The following is a 21,298-nucleotide window of genomic DNA, read 5'->3' as shown; positions in this document are numbered from 1 at the left end:
GTGGACGTCTGTTTGGGAAGAAGGGCAGCTTCGCTCAGCTTAAATTGCTTCCAAAGCAACTCTAAGGTAGAAAAACCATTCCTACTTCATTACCAGGATGCAGGCATCTCACGCCATTGGAGATGCTCTGCGCAATGGTGGGCTGGGCACCTCCTGCATCCCATCTCCAGCCCTGCGAAAGTCCTCGCACACCCCAGAGCACCCAAATGGCACTGGCCATGCCATCCACCTCCGTTCATGCAGGGAATTACCTTGCCAACCTTACACCAGCTTAAATCAACACCTAACCCTCTGCCTGTGCAACTCGCCCGTACAGGGAGACCCTTGCGCTCCCCAACTCTCACTTCTTGCCTGTTGAGGCTATCAGCTCCCCGGGGTGAGTGTTGCACCTCTTTCCATATTGGGACATCACACTGCTAATAGAAAGCCATGATCAGGAGCAATTCAAGAGCCTCCTGGCAGAGCTAAAACCAGAAGGGGGATATTGGAATAGGCTTCAAGTCATTTGGGGGGGATAATCTCAGTTTCAATGATCCTGATGGTTTAGGTTAGGAGTAAAATTCCCTCCTGCAAGGAGCTTCCTTGCAAAGCAGAGTGCAGCACAGAAATCAGACACCGCAGAGGTGATGAAATTAAAACGAAAACCTAGATTACATGTGCATTACATGGACACCACCAGAAAATAAGGATTAGCTGACACAGCAGCCTGACTGGAGAGTAGAACGGCCCCGCATTCACTACATTGCCCTGGCAATCTCAGTAAGACTACTCTTAAGAAAGACTTTACTCTTAAGAAAGACTTTACTCCAGAAGTTTTACTAAGGTGGACACAGCCACGGGATGTGCTATGCTTAGAGTAACAGGAGCTGGGCTACAACGAATTTAGAAGCCACATTTTCTCCGAATCCAGGCAAAGCGCTAGCCACCGAATCCACCACTACGCCTGCGGCACGCCGCTGCTCGAGACCAGAGAGGGGGAAAAGAGAGAGAAGAAAAAAGCTGCCTCTTTAATGCACTAATTACTACCCTGAAACACTAATGGGATTAGAAGGCAGGATTTAGTGGTTGCCTCCTGAAAATCATTAAGCACCATTAGAGTAAATTAACCTCCACACTTCTCTGAGCAGCTTTGGGGAGCCCGGGTCCTTCCGAGCCCCCATCTCTCTGCATCGACACCATAAACCCCCAGTAGGACACTAGCGCAACAGAGCGCTATTAATATTTGTTGTCTCTTTCCTCTATTAATTTTGTTTAATAAACTCCCCGGGCTGCGGGGATTTGCCTCGAGCCAGCGACTGCCGAAGCAGGCTGGTGGCACGCTAATTGTAAATTAAAGTTGCATGATCCAAGGTGGCACAGTACCAACAGGAAGCGGAGACCGGAGCGGCGAGGCAAATGCGCCGAGGCCTTTCTGCAGCTAGGACAAGAAAGGGAAAGGTGGATGGAGGAAGGTGCCGTCCTGGCCTCCCGACGTGTCCGTGAAACCGAGTTCATGATGAACTTGCCGGAAAAGCCAGTTATGATTTCAGGGATGATTCACAAGGTGCAAAACGTACTCTTTGCCTGCTCCTTTCTCTTGGCTTGTGCAAAAAAAGTCAAGCCACCCTGCTCCACCATCCGGCTCTCAAGGCCCAGCCCAGGACAGCTGGGAATCAGGGACTGAAGGGTTTTTTGGAGAACGATCCAGACACAAGCTCAGGCCTCACTCCAGCCTTGTGTCAGTCTGACCTGGAGGGTGGGAGGACGACGGGGCTGGGGAATCAACAAACCTGGGGCAACCAAAGGCAGCAGCTGGGTGTATACAGGCCACCTTGCTCCCAGCATTTGCCGTTGGTTATGTATAATATCCTGACGGGCGACGTCATCTAGGAACAGACCTTGGATCAGATGCTGAAATCTGAACAAAACCACTGCAGAACACACGCTAAAGCTTCGCTCCTGAAAACACGATGATGCTTACTGGGGACAAACCAACACAAATACGATTTCAGGTGCCTAAATATGAAGGGGGAAGGAGCATCTTACACCAGAGGCATAGCCAAGTTGGAATCAAACTGTTCCCCAAAGTTAAAAGCTCTTACAGGCAGAAATCCATCATTCTCCCATCTAGGGGAGGAAGATGGTTACCCACGTTTTCTTGCCCTAACTGCTGCCGCCCGACTGCTGCGACGGCCGGGGCCGCAGTGAGCGACCGCAGAGGTGAAACAAATGACACCGCGTCGAGGCGGCGCCGCTGCAGACGCAAAATAAACCTGCTGCCTCCGACTCCCTCTAATCTGCCCGCGCCGGAGCAAGAGCAAACACGGAGCCGGCAGGCAGCAGCGCCATTCCCAGGCTTGCGGCCTGCAAAGCAAAGAAACGGCAAGGAGGGATCCCGCGCGGCTGGGGGCTTTGGATGCTGGGCACGGAGGGATGGCGATGCAGAGGGAGCTGCGGCGATGGGGATAGCGATGGGGCAGAGCCCGCGCCGGGAGCCGGCACGCAGCCGGGCTCTTGCCACCGCGGCTGCTGCGGGCCATGCCGGCAGGACGCCTGGGCCCAGCCGGCAGCGGGGCTGGTTTAACCCTTCCTGCGCTCCGGCCGGGCTGAGCCGCGGCGAGCGGCAGCCTCTCGCTGCGCAGCAGCAGCCTCTGCCGGCGCGGGAGCCGCAGAGCCGGCCGTCCTCTCCCAAGGGCGCCGCTGCACGCAGCACCCTCCCGAGCCCGCTGCTGCATTGGGCCACCCTCATGCAGGATGGCCTCGCCGACGGGGCCCCTGCGGGCCCAGGCGTCCGGGGCTGCGCGGGCTCTTGTGCAGCACCTTGCACCAATTACCGCTGGGGTTTAATTGCTCACTGCGTCTGAAGCATTTCCAGCATCAGAAGTTAGCAGGGAAGGAGGCCAAAGAGCCTCTGCAAGTAGCATCAGGGAAGGAAGTGCTGCTTGCGGAGGGCTTTAGGAAGGGTCACGTAAAACATCCGGGGCTCGCGTTTCGGCTGAAAGATGACCCTTCCCATCTTTTGCTCGCGCACACTCATGCCAACACCCGGCCCTTTCAGCAGTGCCAGGCACCATCGTCCCCTCGCCGCAGCCGCAAAACGAGCCGCCCCCAGTGTTTCAGCACCCCGGATGCCGCCAGTGAGACCTTGTGGGACACAGGGGTTTGCAGAGCTACGATCCCAGGCTCGCTCTGGCCAACGACCAACTCCGCAGCCTCCAGTCCCGCACCGGGATGTGGAGCCCCTCCAGGCTCAGCACCGGGCACTGTATCCTGCTCCCAAAGAGGGAGCTCGAGTGCAAACGCAGCTCCCTGCACAGCCGATGCACGCCTGCACCGTCCCCGCTCTTCACGGAGCCCTTCTAGCTTGAACCTCAGACCTGCCTTTTGGGGGGCATTTAAACCAGACTACTGACACGTTGCACATCATTCAGGCTGCAAAGGGGCTGGAGGACGTGCAGCAAGCCCAAAGTACTCCAAAGGGACCTTCTGGACATCCTCTGCCTGGGGACCTCCATGCTCCCGCAAGCCTGCGAGGAGCTGGTGTCACCTGGGGAAACCAAGGCAAGGAGAGGGCAACGGGGTCGCATGAGGAGCAACCTAGGATTCAATCCCTGCAACCTCACTGTTTTAGGAGCCAAGGCACTTTGGCAAAGCATCTCCCACCCCGCGCCGGCGTTCAGCGCCGAGCGGCTCGCCCTGCCCCGCTGGAGGCGCCCAACTTACTTGGGGGTGTGCGCCTCGTCCACGCGGTGGCCCAGCTGGAACTCGTGCGACTTGCTGCGGTGCAGCGCCGTGAAGCCGGGCAGGAGGTGGATGAGCTTGCGAGAGGCCGGGGGCGGCGTCCCCGGCGGCTTCAGCTTGTTGCGCCGCCTCACCGGCGGCGTGCCCGGCGGCGTCATGGTGGTGACGATGTTGGGCGTCCGCGGCGGCGTGTGAAGGGCGTGCCGCTGGCGCGGGGACGGCGGCAGGGAGCGGTGGCCGGACTCCACCGGCGGGCAGAGCCCCGGGTGGCCCTCCACGGTGAGCCGGTCCACGTGGGTGTAGATGGGGCCGTGGGCTGAGCCTGCGTGGCAGTAGTGCTGCACGCACTTGGCCGGCACCTTGGGGCTCGGCACGAGGTGCGTCCTGAGCCACGGCACGGGCTCGGGCTGGCACACGGGGTTGTTCTCCTTCCCCGTCTCCGGCGTCGGCCACTGGATGGTCCAGTCCTGCTTGGAGAGGCTGCCTCCTGCAACGAGACACACGGACACGGCCATGCAGCGAGGCGCGAGACCCTGCCCGCCGCGGCACCCCTCGGTGCTGCAAATGCACCGGCGCCGCGGAGGCCCCGGCCGGGACCACTCTGCTCTCGCCCCGGCACCAAGCCGAGCCAAAGACAGGGCTCCAGGCAGGAGGTGTCCAGCAGGCACACCAGCCCGGCCAGGCTGCAACCAGCACCACACAACAGCTCAGGACCCTTTCAGCCTCTGAAGGCTCTGCATGTCTGCAGGCACAGGGTGTGTGTGTGTGTGGGGGGGGGGGGGGTGTCACTCCAACCACCCAGGTGAGACCCATCGCCTCCAACCCAACCACCCAGGTGAGACCTATCACCTCTGACAGACCATCACCCAACCACCCAGGTGAGACCTACCACCTCTGACAGACCTATCACCTCTGACAGACCATCACCCAACCACCCAGGTGAGACCTGCCACCTCCAACCCAACCACCTACATGAGACCTGCCACCTCCAACAGGCCAGCACCCAACCACCCAGGTGAGACCTATTGCCTCCAATGGGCAAGCACCCAACTGCCCAGCTGAGACCTAACACCTCTGACCCAATCACCCAGGTGAGACCCATCGCCTCTAATCCAACCACCCAGGTGAGACCTGTCACCTCTGACAGGCCATCACCCCACTACCCACGTGAGACCTGCCACCTCCATCCCAACCCCCCAGGTGAGATCTATTGCCTCCAACGGGCAAGCACCCAACTGCCCGGCTGAGACCTAGCACCTCTGACCCAACCACCCAGGTGAGACCCATCACCTCCAGCCACCTGCCCCAGTCTCACCCTTCCCTCCTTCTGCAGGTTGCAGAAAGGGGAAAAAAACAAGGACGAGAGGAGTCACACTTTAATTATCAGTCCCCACCGGCGCGGAGATGAGTAAAGACCCGCCTGCGCTGACTTCAGAGCGCCAAAATGATGGACGGGACTCGAGATCTCATCACCTACTTCTTTTGATCGCCTCCTCTAATAAAGCCTGCATAAAAATGTAATCTCTTTATTTTAAAGAGACTCCTTCCCCCCAGCCCGGCTTGATTATTAATTGCCTGTCCTGCTATCTATTCACCCTTCTCAAGGGAAACGTTTTACTTCAAACTCTCGAGAGGAAAAAAATGATGTATAAAGGCGGTTTTTGAAAGGAGAGGTTCCAGATTCGACTGGAAAAGCTCTGGGGGAAAAGGGGGAGAGGAGTTTCTTGAATCGGCCTCCAAAAAAGCAGAAGGAAATAGAGTCCTAGCAAAGAGGGAGGCAGCCCTGGGAAAGCCGCGCTGGCCGGGGGGCGAACGCGGGACTTCGGGGAGCTCGATGGGAGCAGCAGAGGGGGGGCCGCAAGCGCCCGCGGCCTCCGCTTTCTGCCGACGGGTGCGAGGAGCTTTTTCGGTGGCTCCTACAGCTGCTAGGACGAGCGATGAGCCAAGCAGGGCAATATTTTAGGGAAGAACGGTGCAAGTAAGGGAGCTGGAGCAGCTTGGATCAAAAATGCTATAGAAAAATAGATTTCTGTCTAATTTGACTTCAAAAAATAACAATCATCTCTTTGCAAAAGAGACGGGAAAAGGGCTCACGGAGCGCCGTGGCCGTGTCCGGGCATCCTGCAACGCCGCCAAATAAATAAATCCTCCTGCAGGCTGTCACCCCCCCCCCATCGTTAACCCACGCGCGCCCAGGGATTTGCACAAATCAGCATGCACGGTATGCAAATCCGCACCCCCCCATTGGCTGGCCCGCGCGCATAGATTTACATAACTTAAAACTGCCCGGATGCTGCGTGCCGGCCTCGGCGCTGCAGCGGCCCAGAGCTCCCCCGCCGGCTGCTCCTTCCTGCCGGCGGGAATCGTTCCCAGTTCGGGGAGCCGGCGGCTGCCGCGGTGCCCCCTCTCCTTTCCGGCACGCGTCGGGCTGCTAGTTATTTGGAGGGTTGCCTGCGTCGTAACGCGGCTGATGCAGTCGCGAGCAAAAATAACCCCGTTAGTCGGGTGGCAGGTGCGTCAGGGCTAAAAATACCGCGGAGGAGCTCGGGAAGCGTATTTTCAACCCCGTCGCTTATCCACACGCGCACGCCGCAGGTAGCGGGCCCTCCGTGAGACACGCTTAAATGCACTTTTTGCAAGCAAAAAAAATAACAATAATCCCCGAGCCCTAATTTCAGCTAATGCTTTCAGAGTTGGTTTCCTCAGTGGGCTCCCTTGATCATTCCTGCTGCTCTAACGGAGGCGATTTTCATCCGAGAAAGTGGGGAAAGACAAGAGCAGGCTCCCGTTTGCCCCATCTCCTGCACGCTCCCCCTTTTTCCAAAGTCCCGGCTCGCCGAGCGGCTCCGGGACACGCAGAGCTCCATCCACCCTGAGGGCTTAATTAGAGAAGGAGCTCTTAGGAAGCACTCCATTAAACCAAACGGCAAAACGACCGCGGCGGAGCGGCCGGAGGGATGCCCACCTTGAGGACGAAGCTTTTGCATTTCAGATGAAGGGACGCGGAGAGACGGCAACGCGCCGTGAGCAAAGCTGCTTCCCTCCCCTTCCAAAGGGCCCTTGCCCGCGTCCATGCAAACCTCCCCCTGCTCCGATTAAGCGGAGAGGCTCGTTGCCGCGGGAAAAGGCTGAGATGGATGAACGCAACCAGGCCTGGGCACACTTATCGCGTCCTGCGGCATCTTCTGGCCTAACGTCCCCCTCTGGCCCTTCCGGGGTCTCCTTTAAGGGCTCATCATTAATAAAACCTCGAAGCCCTTCTAGGGAGGGAGAGGGCTAAAGGCGAGAAAAAACGGAGAGAAAACACCCGACTGCAAGGAATGACGGTGGGGGGGGGGGGTCAAAAATTAAGCGGTAGCTGTTTTAAAGTTGCTGGAAAAGCTTGGGGTTTGGTTACCCCGGCATGAGCGGCGCTCGGATAGGAGGTATCTCCTCAGCAAGGAGATGCCGTGCCCGGCTGGGGGGGGGATCACATCCCACCCACGGCAAGACCCGGTGGGTTTGCAAACAGCAGCCTCCACTGTGATCATCTCGGACGCGACTCCGCCAAAAACGCGCTGCCCCTTTGGACGCGTTTTTTTGCCCAAAAGGAGCAGCGAGGCCCCTCTGGAGCTGGAGCCTGCAAAGACGGAGCCCAAGAAGCAGCTTTCAAGCCTGGTCCCGAGCAGGGTGCTCTGTTCATTGCTTTATTTTTAACATCTGCCCTTTTTTCCCCCCATTCTGGCTTGCATTTTTTTTTAAATCCCCCTCGAAGTCGCAGCGTTCCTGCTAGCTAGGGGTTTCGGCAGGGAAACCGGCAGCGCGGGAACCAGCGCGGGAACCGGTGCGGTCCCACACCCCCTGCGCAGCCTCCTCTCGCCCTGCCCGACCCCGGCACCCACCCGCAGCCCTCCGGAGGCCGGGAGACGCTCATAAATATGCAGCGACGGATCATTTTTTCCCCCTCGGACAGTTAATAACCTCCGTGCATAACTCGCTAGTCACACGCCACCGACTCCTCAATCCACAGCGGCACTCCGCGGCTCTTACTTAATATTAAATTAAACCTGTTTGGAGCTCAAAAGCGATGCCTTGGCTGCTAATAAAATACTGCCTCCAAGTATAAGGTTTCACAGCTGCCGGGGAGGAAAATCCAATACCGACTCGTTAACGGAATAAAGCGGGGTTTTAATATAGGGTTTGAGCTGCATTCGATCAAGTAACACGCTTTGGGTTTGGGAGCTTTCCAGGGTAAGACCAGCTTCTGCTGTCTCGCGGGTATTAGACCTCAAGGATTTAGCCTGCATCTCCCTTCCTCCGCCAGGCTAGGATAAGCCACTATTTTTAAAGGGGGGGGGGAAAAAAAGGCATCAGCACCCCGAGTTTTGCTGCTTTGGGAGCGGGGACGGGCAAACCGCGAGGTGCAACGTGCTCCCGCCAACGGCCTCTCGCCATTTCGGCGGCTCCGACACCCGTCATGCTGCAATGCCGGCCCCGTTCCCCCAAATCACACCCCGTTCTGGTAAAATTCATTGTATTTTCAGCAAAAAAAAAAAAATATATATATATGTATATATATATATATATTAAAAAAACACACCCAGCGACCTGCTTTCCCCCTCTCTCCTCCTCCGCCAGCCCCCATTCCCACGGAGAATTGGCCTGGGAAATTGGATGCCTCTAATTAATGACTCAATAAATAGAGATTGATGGAAAAGGTTAATACTGTACCTCATTTCGGCTTTATTAATACTAATCTTGGCTTCTAGAAAATCGACCACCATTGCCCTCGCGAATAAATTGCATGGTGTTTTAAAGAGGCAGCAACTTGCTCATTAACGGTATTTCAAGACTAGGAGTAGCTCTGTTTAAAAAAAAAACACCACAAAAACACAAAAAAGCCACATGCGATACCATATCTACTGTCCTGCGGCACATCGGAATTTCTCTCCGGGAGGGATATCTCCTTGGAACAAACCCGCTGCACCTTTTGCTGCCTAATACCTGCCACGAGGGAAGGCAAGACCTGGCTCTGGAAAGAAGGTGGTGGGAAAAGCCACGGCGACTAGAGGACCATGCTTCCCGCACGTGCCAAGAAGTCCCACCACGGGATGTCTTCTCCAGCGCTGAAGAGGCCCTGAAGCCACCGGGACCAGCACAGAAGAAGGTGACGGCCGAAGGGGGCTCCACGCCACAGGTCGGCACGGCCGGTGTTATCAAGGTGAGAGATGGTGGCAATCAGCCCGCTTGTTTTAAGACTCCAAAGACAGTGACCTGTCCCCAGGTTATGCACAGTTTAAGGTTGGTGTCCATCACCCAGCCCATTCCCTTTCCAGCGGCTTCCCCAGGAAGCACCCGGTGCCAGGGCCAACACCAAGAACAAGTTAAAAGAGCAGCAAGGCAGATTTTGTCATGTGAACAGCCTGGGAAAGGCATCGGCACACGCTGAAGAATTTCCTGGGACCTTTCGGAAGCAAGAGGATAAACTCAACTCCTGGAAAAGACCTAACTGAGCTCTGGTTCCCGCTAGCTACCTGGGTCCAAAGCCTGACCACACCACGTGGTAAAAGATGAAGGCAACCCATCTTCTAAGTAATTTTGGGAAATGGGCACCTTAAAAAAGAAGTAGCGGTGTCCCAGGTGAAGCCACCCCGAGTACCAAACGCTCTTCTGCTGCGTCCTACCCTGTCACCCCGTGGACACATCCCGACGGTGGCCTGGGGGCTCCCGCATCGCGCGAGGGCTCCCCCGTCCTCGTCCCACCTCCCGAAGCCCCCGGCCGCCCGGATTCAAGCGGGCGCACGGCGCTGTACGTGCGCGGACAAGGCCCTGCCGCGTCTCTCCGTAGCGATCGGCGGCTCCCGAGGGAGCGGCGCGGCGACAGACGGAGCTAAACGGAGCGATGGGAGAGACGGATGCGCCCGCCACCCAGATCGGAGCGCACGCCTGCCCGCGGGGACCCGCCGGGCCACCGAGCCCCGTCACCTGCCTTGTCACCAATCAAGGGGAGCGGGAGATATTTTAGCATTGCCACCGCATCAAATGCTCCTGCGCGTTTTCCGAAGCACGGCTCCCGCCAAGATGCCGGCATTCCCTTGACCCTTTGCACGACGGGTAGCCAGGAGCAAGCGGAGCGGGCAGGAGGCGGGATGGCCAGGCCGGGAGCAAGCGGAACGGGCAGGAGGCGGGATGGCCAGGCCGGGAGCAAGCGGAACGGGCAGGAGGCGGGATGGCCAGGCCGGGAGCAAGCGGAACGGGCAGGAGGCGGGATGGCCAGGCCGGGAGCAAGCGGAACGGGCAGGAGGCGGGATGCCCGGGCCGGGAGCAAGCGGAACGGGCAGGAGGCGGGATGCCCGGGCCGGGAGCAAGCGGAACGGGCAGGAGGCGGGATGCCCGGGCCGGGAGCAAGCGGAGCGGGCAGGAGGCGGGATGCCCGGGCCGGGAGCAAGCGGAGCGGGCAGGAGGCGGGATGCCCGGGCCGGCACTGGCAGCAAAGCAGCATTTGTTTGCAACAGGCTCTAAAAGTCAGAGGTATTTAAACAAGGAGCCGGCGGCGAGGGGCTCCGAGGGGAGCGCTTCTGCAAATATCGGCGAGCATTAGCGAAAATGCCAAAGGGAAGGAGGGCAGGAGCCGGATTGAGGGAGCTCAGCGCGCTGCAGCAAAGGTCAAGCCGGGGCTCAGCCTTTCCCCCCCTCTCCGCCGGCCAAGGAAGGAGAACGGCTGATGCCCGACCTCCCTCCTCCGGCGGCTTCGGCCACGGGGATCCTCTGCCGCCGTCCGGAGACACCGCTTGGCTCCCGGCCGCCAGCATAGCTCGGCCACGTCTATCCCTCAGGCTTCTATTCCAGCCTGGGGCCGGTCCCGAAGCTTTTCCCGCTGCTTCCTCCATCCTCAGGCAGGAGCCGAGGCGAATCCTCGCTGCTGCTTTTCCACCGCTCGGAGCCGCCGCAGCACGGAGCTCTGCTGCCACCGCCCGGGTGCCGCCGGCCGAGCCGCGCTCCCTCCTCCGCCCGCTTTTCCCACCAGCGGGAGGGAGAAGGACCGAGAGGATTTTTGCACGAGCCCCGACGCTCGCTCTCCTCCGCTTCGGGGGCTTTTTATTTTTGCAGTTGCCCGCGTATGTCCCCGACCCCGGGACGAGCATCTCCATCGGCCGCGCTGCTCGCGTCGCAATATCGGAAACGGGGCCGAGCACGCGAGTGGGGCCGGTGGCGGAAAAAGGCTCGGCCCGAACGAGGCGCCCCGCTAACCCACGGGATGGTCGTGGCATGAGGCCGAAGGGCCGGTCTCCGCGCAGAGGCCTCACAAACTCGCCGCTGCCTGGAGAAGCGAGTGGCGGCCGGCTCACTGCCCGGAGCGCCTCGAGCTTCCCGGAGAGCCCCAAGGGCAGCGGCGTGTTACTCCACCTACGCCAGAGCGATGCTCTGCAGGTTCCTCGGGAAAAACTCGCTTTTTTCCCCCAAGCAGCACGGGATATTTTTCCCTCCAAACCGGCAGGAACCTCCGGCATTGGTGAGCGCAGCCCTGTGCCAGGGTGGATCCAAAAACCGCCTTTCTCAGGGCTGTTATTTGTACCTGGGCACAGAGCAATACAGCCAAGCTCCCGCTGCAGCTTCTCCCCACGGCCGGGGAACAAATCTGGCTTTTCCCTTCTCCCAAGACCTAGAGCTATTGGACAAAGTCAGTAATTTAGACCAAAACCGGTCAAGGCGAAAGCCGTTAGCCAGGCAGCACGGTTGCATAAACTCCATTTCCGTAGGAAAATGGCCCAAAATCATCCAGGAAAAAAAAAAGCCCTGGGTTGCCCACTGCAACGGGAAGGAGCCACCAGCTCCGCGCGGTTCCCGCGAGCCCGGGCCGCCGGCACCCTCCGGCGCGGCCTCACCTGACTTGTGGACGCTGCGGAGGCAGGAGAGGGAGGCGTTGAGCCGGGCGCACTCCTCGCTGTTGGCCCCGAACTTCTCCACGGTGGCGCAGACCTGGTCATCGGTCATTTCGAGCAGCTCCTCCAGGCTCAGCTGCCCCGGGGCGATTTCCTAAGGGAGAGCAATAGGAGAGGAGTGAGAACGGAGGGGAGGAAAATAAAGATTCCCCCCCCCCCCCAAAAAAAAACCATCATGGAGCATCTGCCTGCAGGTCAGCATCTTGGGGCACGCAGACGCAAGAAAACGCTCCTTCGCGCCACCCTCCTCTGCATCACACCTGACCCAAGCCCTCGTTTCCCACCTCCGTCCCCCGGCACGTGAAACGAGCCTCTGCACAGCTCCAATCTCAGCTTTGCCTCGGGTTTTCCATGGTCTCGGGCACGTCTGCAGCCCAGCTCAACACATGCATCCGGGAGCGCCATGAAAGCTTTCCCATTGCCCCGGGTGCAAACGGGCACTGGGAGGTTCATACAGGCTACAGGGGACCTTGAGCCCTGGCTGCTACGCAGGGACGCCGGGAACTGCTGTGGCATGGACACCGGGACCCTCCCCGCTCCGGGGGTCGGCACCGCCAAGCCCCCTCCAGCAGCCACGTCCCGTGCCGGGACGTTCCCACGCCTCCCGTCACGGACTCGCGGCATCTTCCCATGCAGCAAAGCAATCCGGGGCCCCGTTCCAGGCTCCCGCCGCGGCTCCGGGCGAGAGGCCACCTCACCTCCATCACCTCCTTGCGGACGTCGACGATGCGGAACCAGTGCAGGAGCTGGGGGAAGCCCTCGAGCTTGGCGTTGCGCTCCTGCAACGCCACCTTCCTCTTGCACGAGAGCTGCCGGCTGAAGTACTTGACCAGCTTGCTCTGCAAGAGAGGGCGAGAGCACCCATGGGAGCCGCCGGCACCCGTCCCCGGCGAGGGCGAGGACCGCGAGCGCCCGCCCCGCCGTTCAGCGGCGCCTCCTGACCGGCGCCAGCGTGGTGGCTTTGCTCCGCCGGGCGTGAGGACGACAGCGGCACCCAGGGCTCGATGCCTCCTCCCTGGTCCCATAGGAATTCCCAGCACCGGGGGACACGGTCTCCGCTCTCAGGGTGCGGAGCTGGCCGTAACCCCGACGTGCCCTAAGGGAGGGATGCACCTGACTCCCGTGGGAAAGCGGGACCCCTTTGGCATGTGAGCAGGTTTCTGGAGCTGTTGTTCCCCCCATCCCTGGATGCTCCCTCTTTTTCCCAGCTGCCTTCATCTCCAGTGCCGCATGCTTCAGGCTCCGTGGGTCTCACCCAGGGGCTGGACCACCCCACCGGTCACGGAAGAGAGGAGCCAGAGGGATAACCCACGCTTCTCTCCCACTTTTCTCCCCCCCCAGCACTTCCCAGGGCCCAGGGCATGGTCTCCCCTTGGATATACCCAAGATTGGGGCACGGAGACCCCCACTAGCCTGAGCATCCCGCATCCGGAGAAGCGGCGGCATCGTGCGGGTCCGAGGCTGGGAATGGGACATTCGCTCCTTGTTCTCTCCCACCAGGAAGCGAGCATCCCGGCGGGGAGCAGCGGGATGCGGATCCCTTCCCAGGGGCTGCCACCGGCCCACACGAGCTCAGCCCCGCGCGGCGCCCAGTGCCCAGCCGCGTTTCCGCACCACATTCCGCATTTCCAGCGCTCGCTTCCCACCCGGGTAATTCCCCGCCGCCGCTAGCACTAGATGGTGCTGTGCCACCACCCAGCACCGCAACCCCCCAAAATAGATGAGCCCGGAGCAAAACACGCGGCAGCCCGAAATAGAGGGAGCCCCGTGCCCGGAGCAGAGCGGCTCAGCACCCGGCACGGGGCGAGAAACCGCGCCGGCGGCGCTGGGTCCCGCCTGGCGCCCACGTTGGTGAACGCACCGGGTGCACGGCAGCACGAGCCCCGGGGTGCCCAGCACCGTGGCGTCAAGCGACGCGCACGCTCAGCATCCCCCAGCGCCGGTGGCCGGGGGGGCTTTGGGCCGCTCCTACGCGCCTCGACCTCCAAGCAGGGGATTTCTTCGGCGCGGGGAGCGGAGGGTGCCGGCAGCGGGTGCCACCACGACGTCCGGCACCCAAGTCCTCCACCCGTCCCCACCCAGCAATACAAAACTCCTGAAAACTGGAGCGGCCAAGTTTGGTTTTTTTTTTTTTAAAAAAGGAAACCACTCTCCTAATGCAGATCATCCGAAGGTTTCGGGATCAGCACAGCCGAAGAGCCCCAAGCGGATGCACCGGGAGCATTTTTTTTTGCAAGGTCGGCAACCGAAAAGCACCCACGAGCGGAGGCAGCCGTGGCCGAGGAGCCGGCGGCTCCGGGGGCTCTGCCCAGCCGGGGGGGGCTCCCTCCGCAACCCCCCCCCCAATCCCCAGGCGGTGAGCCGGTGCAAACGAGCCCCCAGGCCCCACGCGGCTAACGAGGCAGGGCCGAGCGCCGCTCACGGCCGCGCCGGCTCCCAAAACGCCCAGGGCCGGATCCCGTGTTGCATCCCAGCGCTGCCTGGGGCCGGGCACCTCTCCCGTGCCTCAGTTTCCCCACTCGTGTAGGGGCAGGGAGCCACCACTGCAAAAGCCCCGCGTGTCGCCGCGAGCGGAGAGGCCCAAATCTCTCACGTTGGAGGATGTGAGCTCTTCCCGGGGCCGAGCCGGGCAATCCAGTTTGGCTATTTTTCCAGGGATAGCGTTGGGAAACTTGGGGGTTGCACATGCACGTAGGCACCCTGCCAACCCTGCTGCCTGGGAAGGGGCCGGTTGGTCCCGGGAGCCCCTCGCAGCTCCCAGCTGAGCCCCTTCCTCCCCCCCAGCCCAGGCTCCCAAGTACTTTCGCTCCTGCTTATTTATAGGTAAATTCCTGGCGCAGCCGGGTGGAAGCTGAATTAGTGCCCAGGCGGCTCCACCTGCCGCTGGCACCGGTTGCCGGAGAGCGGTTTGCAGAGCGGCTCTGCTAAGCCCCGCGGTTGCACCAGTGCTGCTCGCTGCCCCCTGGGAATACAGGGGGCTCCGGCCCGGGCAAAAGCACGGAGGAGGACAAACCCATCGGCAGCTCTCTCCGGGGCTGCGGCACGAGCTCCGTGCCTCAGTTTACCCATCTATTAAAGAGCGGCGATATTGCTTGCTCCCGCTATGGAAGCGCTGGTGAAGCGGGGGGAGATGCACGGGCCGGGGGGCCGAGATGCAAAGGGAGAGGGGGGACGCCGCGGGAGGGGAGGTCACAGCACGGGACCTGGGGGATTTTTGGCTTACGGCGGCGGCTGCCGCTCAGCAAAGCGGTGCCGCTTCCTCTATCGCTTTGTGAGCACCTGGTAAAAAGAAGCGAAGGAAAATACGTGTATATATATGTGTGTGCATATATATATATATATATATGTGCGTGTGGAGGTAGCTATATATAAAATGCATCGAGAAAAATAGATCTATGGTATAGGAGGAGCGAGCCGGGGCTCAGCCCGCAGGAGCTGCCCCTTCCACCCCCGGCGGCGAGCAGTGCCGGGGATTCCCAGCCTCCTGCCAGCGCCCCGGCTGGGATTCCCTCCCCGTTCGGCGGCACCGCGGGGCCGTGGCGCGAGTCGCCCGCCGCCGCCGCCGCCGCGGCCGTCCCCGGGGAGCAGGCGGGCAGGCGCGCCGAGCGCCCGGCACCCGCGAGGCCGCCGAGCCCCATTGACGTCAGCCCCGCTGGAAACGGCTCCGCGGCTCGGCTCTGCCTGGCGACCGCGCTCGTCCGCCGGGAAAGGGCAAAGCGCCGGCGGCGGCCCTGGAAAAAGCACCCCCCCCCCACTCCAGGTCCCGCTGGGCTCCCCGCGGCAGGAGGGGCCGCGGCAGCTAAGCGCTCCCCGGGGGCTTCTCCGGGAATAGGGGGGGGGCTGCCACGCGCAGCGGCTCCCGGCAGCCTCTCGGAACAGCCTGGTTCCCCGGGATGTCGCCGGGCTTTGCCCCGCGGCCGTCCCGCGAAGCGCTGAGCGCCGGCAGGTGGCCGTCCGGCTACGAACTCCGTCGCCCGTGGGCACGAACCACGGAAGCTGCTCAGCCGGGTAAGATCACGGATAGGGGGGAGCCGCAGGGAGGAGGAGCGGTGCGCTCCGCCACTATATTAGACATCAGAGAATCCACCCACTTGGGATTCCCCGCACTGGAAATCGCAGTTTGTGCAATGCATCCCGTAACCTTCCCTCTGCCACGGCCCTGGCAAGGCCGGACATGGACACGGCGCTTTACCCGGGTGCTTCTTCCCTCCCCGCCACCTCCGGCCGTCGCGGAGGTGGCGGGAAAAGGATCCAAACTGGGTTCCGAATGCTCCCGTGCTGTCTGACCATTTTCCCGGGATGCTATCCCGCGCACTGCCGGCAGCCAGGCCAAAGGGCTTCGTCACCAGGATGCTCCCCGCCAGGCCCGGGGAGCGCGGAGGAGCGCTCGGACCCCGCGCCAGAGCCGCTGGATCCTGGCAGTTTGCTCCCATCCTTTAGGAGACGGGTTGACCCGAGGGCAGATTCGCCCACATCAACGTCCCGCAGGGCGGTGGCCGTCGGGATCTCGGCTGCCCTGGGACTCGGGCCAAGGCGCCGTGAGATCCGAGAGCCTCCTTTGGGGACGGATGCCAAAGCCGGCCCGTTGCTGCTGCTCCCGGCCCGAAAGCTGCTCCGGGGGGGAGCGTCGGCACGGGAAGTTGCTAGCAGCTCCCCGCGCAACGGCAGCACGTGGAACGCAGGCCTATACCCTAAAACGGCTTGAAAAAACACAAAAAAGGAAAGAATCGAGGCGCTTCTATGAATCCTGCAAAATCAGGCCTTAGCATGTCGGGATTAACCAAAAAAAAATATGCAATTTGGACTCCCCCATTCGGCTCCCGATCGGCACGGATGCAAAACCTGCGGGACGCCGGCGCCGGCTTCGCGTCGCCCGGGGCTTCGAAGCCCGTCATCGCGCAGCCCTGGCGCCCGCTCCGGCGGTGCCGCCTGCCATCCGGGGCGTTCCCGCGCCGCTCTCCCAGCGTCTCCCACCCGCCCCAGCGACGGGAGCAGGATGGGTGCGGGCGGCCCGGCTGCCCCGCTCGCAGTGCTGCAAGCCGAGGACGGGCTGCAGGCGCCGGCGCGGGCCACGTCGGCAGCGGAGCGGCGCGGGAACCTGCCCCACGGAGGGGAGTTTGCGGGAGCCCGGCCGCCGGCGCTGTCCCGATTCCCGCAGCCCGGCATCCCCATACCCGCAGAGCTGCTCCGAGGCCGCCGGTGTTTCATCCCGCCTCGGCCGGCACCCGGGGCAGGTGCTTGGCAGCTTTTACTTATGCCCGTTTTAGCCACCTATAAAACTCCATGGATATAGGAAAAAAATGGGATTCGCATGCAGCAGGCCCCAGCGAGGGGCGCTGCCAGGCCGCAGGGCTTTGGGCCTCGGAAACCCTCCTGAAATCCCCATTCCCACCTCCCCGGCATTAAAAGGAGCCGCCGCCACGGGGGAGCCGGGGGTGAGGATTCCGGCCTGCCCCCAGCGAGGGGCCGGAGCCCGGACACAGGGATGGAGCCTGGCGGAAGGGAGGCAGCGCAGGTGAGGGGCGGCAGCTCGGCCACGGGGACGGAGCTCAGCGGAAGGGAAGGAGCCCGGCCGAGGGGATGCAGCCTGCCGGAGGGGCTGGAGCCAGGCCACGGGGATGCTCCCGGCCAAAGGGGATTCTCCCGGCCCAGGGGATGCTCCCAGCCCAGGTGATGCTCCTGGCCGAGGGGATGCAGCCTGCCGGAGAGGCAGGGGCCTGGCCATGGGGGTGCAGCGCAGCCGTGGGGATGCTACCAGCCCAGGGAATGCAGCTCGGCTGCGGGGATGCTTCCAGCCCAGGGGATGCTTCCAGTAGTGGGGATGCAGCCTGGCAGCAGGGATGCTCCTGGCCCAGGGGATGGTCCTTGGCTGTGGGAATGCTCCCAGCCCAGGGGATGCTCCTGGCCCAGGGGGTGCTCCCAGCAGTGGGGATGCAGCCTGGCTGGGGGGATGCTCCTGGCCGTGGGGATGCTCCCAGCCACGGGGATGCTCCTGGCCCAGGGGATGCTCCTGGCTGTGGGAATGCTCCTGGCCACGGGGATGCTCCAGGCCCGGGGGGTGCTCCCAGTAGTGGGGATGCAGCCTGGCTGCGGGGATGCTGCCAGCTGCAGGGATGCTCCCAGCCCAGGGGATGCTCCCAGCCAAGGGGATGCTGCCTGGCCATGGGGATGCTCCAGGCCCAGGGAATGTTCCCAGTAGTGGGGATGCAGCTGGGCCGCGGAGATGCTGCCAGCTGCAGGGATGCTCCCGGCCCAGGGGATGCAGCCGGGCCGCGGGGATGCAGCCAGGCCGCGGGGATGCTCCCAGCCAAGGGGATGCAGCCGGGCCGCGGGGATGCTCCCGGCCCAGGGGATGCAGCCTGGCCGTGGGGATGCTCCCGGCCCAGGGGATGCAGCCAGGCCGCGGGGATGCAGCCGGCCGGCGGAGATGCTCCGGGCCGCGGGGCCGCCGCGGCGCTGCGGCCAGGCAGGTGGCTCCGCGCGCACCGGAGGCACCTCGGGGCCACCTGCAGCGCGCGCAGGCTCGCCGGGGCGCCCCGCAGCGCCGCGAGGAGCCGGTGCCGGTGGCGGCGGCGGCGGCGGCGGCGGCGGGCCCGGGGGCGCGGGCGGGCGGCGGGCCCTACCTCCAGGGTGCGGATCTCCTTCTGCGTGAGGTCGTTGGAGGCGGCGCACTTGGTGCGGAGCCCCTCCAGGTTGGAGATGCTGATGTCGATCATGTTCTGCACGAGCTCGCACTGCTGCAGGGCTTTCTGCAAACTCAGCTGCTGCTCCTCGCTTTTCGTCATGTTTTCCTCATCCATCGCTCGCCGCGCCGCGCCGCGCCGCCCCCCGCCGCCGCCGCCGCCGCCGCCGCCGCCGCCGCCGCCGCCCGGATGCGGGCTGCGCGCCCCCGCGCCGCCTCAGCCCCGCGCCGCCGCCGCCGCCGCCGCCGCCGCCCGCAGCATCCCCGCGGGCCGCCGCGCCGCTCGGCTCGGCCCGGCCCGGCCCGCCGCGGCCCGCCGCGGCCCGGCGCGGCCCGGCCCGGCGCGGTGCCCACCGAGCCGTCAGCGCGGCGCCGCGGCCGCCTCCCCCCGGGCGCGGCGGGGCGGGGGCGGGGGCGGCGCGCTCAGGCACCGCCGGGGCCGCGCTCGCTGCGCGCCCCCCCCCCCGCTCCCCGCTCCCCGCTCCGCGCACCGGCATCCCGGCCCCCCTCCCCCGCTGCCCCCTCCCCACCCCCCCCCGCGCACCGGCATCCCGGTCCCACCCCCCCCCCCGCACCGACTCGCCCCCCCGCACCGCACCGCACCGCAGCGGCGGCGGCCCCGGGGATGCCCGGCTGGGGGGAGGCGGGTGAGTGTCACTACGAGGCGGCAGCAGCAGCTGGGGGCGCCGGGGGCTTGGGGGGGGCTGCAACAGGGGCCCTGCTGCAACGGGGAACTATGGTGTAATGGGGGGCCCTGCTGCAACGGGGGCCCTGCTGCAACGGGGACCCTGCTGCAACGGGGACCCTGCTGCAATGGGGGCCCTGCTGCAACGGGGACCCTGCTGCAATGGGGGCCCTGCTGCAACGGGGGCCCTGCTGCAACGGGGACCCTGCTGCAACGGGGACCCTGCTGCAATGGGGGCCCTGCTGCAACGGGGACCCTGCTGCAACGGGGGCCCTGCTGCAACGGGGACCCTGCTGCAATGGGGAACCCTGCTGCAACGAGGGGCCCTGCTGCAATGGGGGCCCTGCTGCAACGGGGGGCCCTGCTGCAATGGGGAACCCTGCTGCAATGGGGAACCCTGCTGCAACGGGGGCCCTGCTGCAACAAGGGGCCTTGCTGCAACGAGGGGCCCTGCTGCAATGGGGGGCCTTGCTGCAATGGGGACCCTGCTGCAATGGGGAACCCTGCTGCAATGGGGGCCCTGCTGCAACAAGGGGCCTTGCTGCAACGAGGGGCCCTGCTGCAACGGGGGGCCTTGCTGCAATGGGGAACCCTGCTGCAATGGGGAACCTGCTGCAACGGGGGGCCTTGCTGCAATGGGGAACCCTGCTGCAATGGGGAACCTGCTGCAACGGGGACCCTGCTGCAATGGGGAACCCTGCTGCAATGGGGGCCCTGCTGCAACGAGGGGCCCTGCTGCAATGGGGAACCCTGCTGCAACGGGGACCCTGCTGCAACGGGGACCCTGCTGCAATGGGGGCCCTGCTGCAACGAGGGGCCCTGCTGCAATGGGGAACCCTGCTGCAACGGGGGCCCTGCTGCAACGGGGACCCTGCTGCAATGGGGAACCCTGCTGCAACGAGGGGCCCTGCTGCAATGGGGGCCCTGCTGCAACGGGGGGCCCTGCTGCAATGGGGAACCCTGCTGCAATGGGGGCCCTGCTGCAATGGGGACCCTGCTGCAATGGGGAACCCTGCTGCAATGGGGGCCCTGCTGCAACGGGGACCCTGCTGCAATGGGGAACCCTGCTGCAATGGGGGCCCTGCTGCAACGGGGGCCCTGCTGCAATGGGGACCCTGCTGCAACAAGGGACCCTGCTGCAACAAGGGGCCTTGCTGCAACGAGGGGCCCTGCTGCAACGGGGACCCTGCTGCAATGGGGGCCCTGCTGCAACGGGGGCCCTGCTGCAATGGGGGCCCTGCTGCAACGGGGGCCCTGCTGCAACGGGGACCCTGCTGCAATGGGGAACCCTGCTGCAACGGGGGGGCCCAGTGGCAGCCCCCAGCGCAGAGGCAGCCAGGCCGGGCTGCGTGCATGTCCCCGCAGGGCAGGGGCAGCAGGGGCAGCCGGGGGGACACCGGGGAGATGCACCCCCAAAGGCCGGACGGAGGAGGCCGCGCTGCGGAGGGAGCCGGGCCGGGCTGCGAGCACGTTCGCCCCTTCACGCCGGCTCGTTTTGCGCGCCCGCCCCGCACACCCACCTTCCCTCCCGCCCGCTTTGCTCCCGGCGGAGCCGATGCTGCTAAGGGACGGGCCAAATCCTGCCGTGCTTTCCCGACTCCAAGGGTTGCACCGAGCGGGGCGTGCGGGGGAGGCGGAGAAGCCGCAAGGGGGGACGGAGAAGCCGAGGGGAGACCCTGCGGTCCCCGCCGTAGCAGCACAGGATTTGGCCCGAAACCGAGGGGAGGGGGGGGGAAAAACCTAAATAAAAATAAAAATAAAAATGCCAAGCGTCTTCTTCAAGGCTTGCTGCAGCGTGCCTCCCCCACGCTCCGCACACATGGCTACTCCCCCTCCTTTCCTGCGAGCTCCTGCCTCGGGAACGCCGCTCCGGTTGCCACAGAAGGAGTCGGGATGCCGAGGCCGCGGCTTGGGGAGTGGAGACGCGCGGCAGGAGAAGGGCGCCGACGTGGCCCCCCGCTCCGCGGCCGAGCTCGGACCCCCGCGGACGCGCAACGTTCTTTTTTAAAGAAGCTCCTGGAATTTTAGCTTCCCAGGCAGGCGCATGCTGTCCCGCCTGGAGGGGAACCAGCAGCATCCCATCGGAAGCGCCAGTGCCTTGCCGATTCGGTCACAACCGGTCATTTTTGGTGCTGCGCAGGACCCAAATTTTTCAGAAACGGCTCAAAGGAAAGAGCATAAATCCCCGCTCGGGCTCCTGACCTCCGGCAGCACCTCATCCCTCCCGGCTCCTTGCAAGCCGCGTGCCCCCAGACGGCACGGCAGAGCCGGAAAAAAAAGCAAAAGCCT

At 63.5% G+C, this 21,298-nt stretch overlaps 1 protein-coding gene across 1 annotated transcript in view; it reads right to left on the bottom strand.

Moving 5' to 3' along the window:
• KSR2 (kinase suppressor of ras 2) overlaps window positions 1-18,442 on the bottom strand; it is an 83,014-nt gene extending 64,572 nt beyond the window's left edge. Inside the window, exons 1-4 of the mRNA XM_067306969.1 lie at window positions 18,266-18,442; window positions 12,341-12,481; window positions 11,586-11,736; window positions 3,703-4,207 (exon numbers count right to left, since the gene is read on the bottom strand). Of these exons, the coding sequence (XP_067163070.1) occupies window positions 3,703-4,207; window positions 11,586-11,736; window positions 12,341-12,481; window positions 18,266-18,442 (974 nt within the window). The remainder of the gene's footprint in view (window positions 1-3,702; window positions 4,208-11,585; window positions 11,737-12,340; window positions 12,482-18,265) is intronic.
• Between the last annotated feature and the right edge of the window lie 2,856 nt (window positions 18,443-21,298).

Source organism: Apteryx mantelli, chromosome 17, assembly GCF_036417845.1.
Source record: "Apteryx mantelli isolate bAptMan1 chromosome 17, bAptMan1.hap1, whole genome shotgun sequence".
NCBI lineage: Eukaryota > Metazoa > Chordata > Aves > Apterygiformes > Apterygidae > Apteryx > Apteryx mantelli.
Note: the sequence above shows the minus strand (reverse complement) of the source record. Positions and strands in the feature narration are given on the sequence as shown.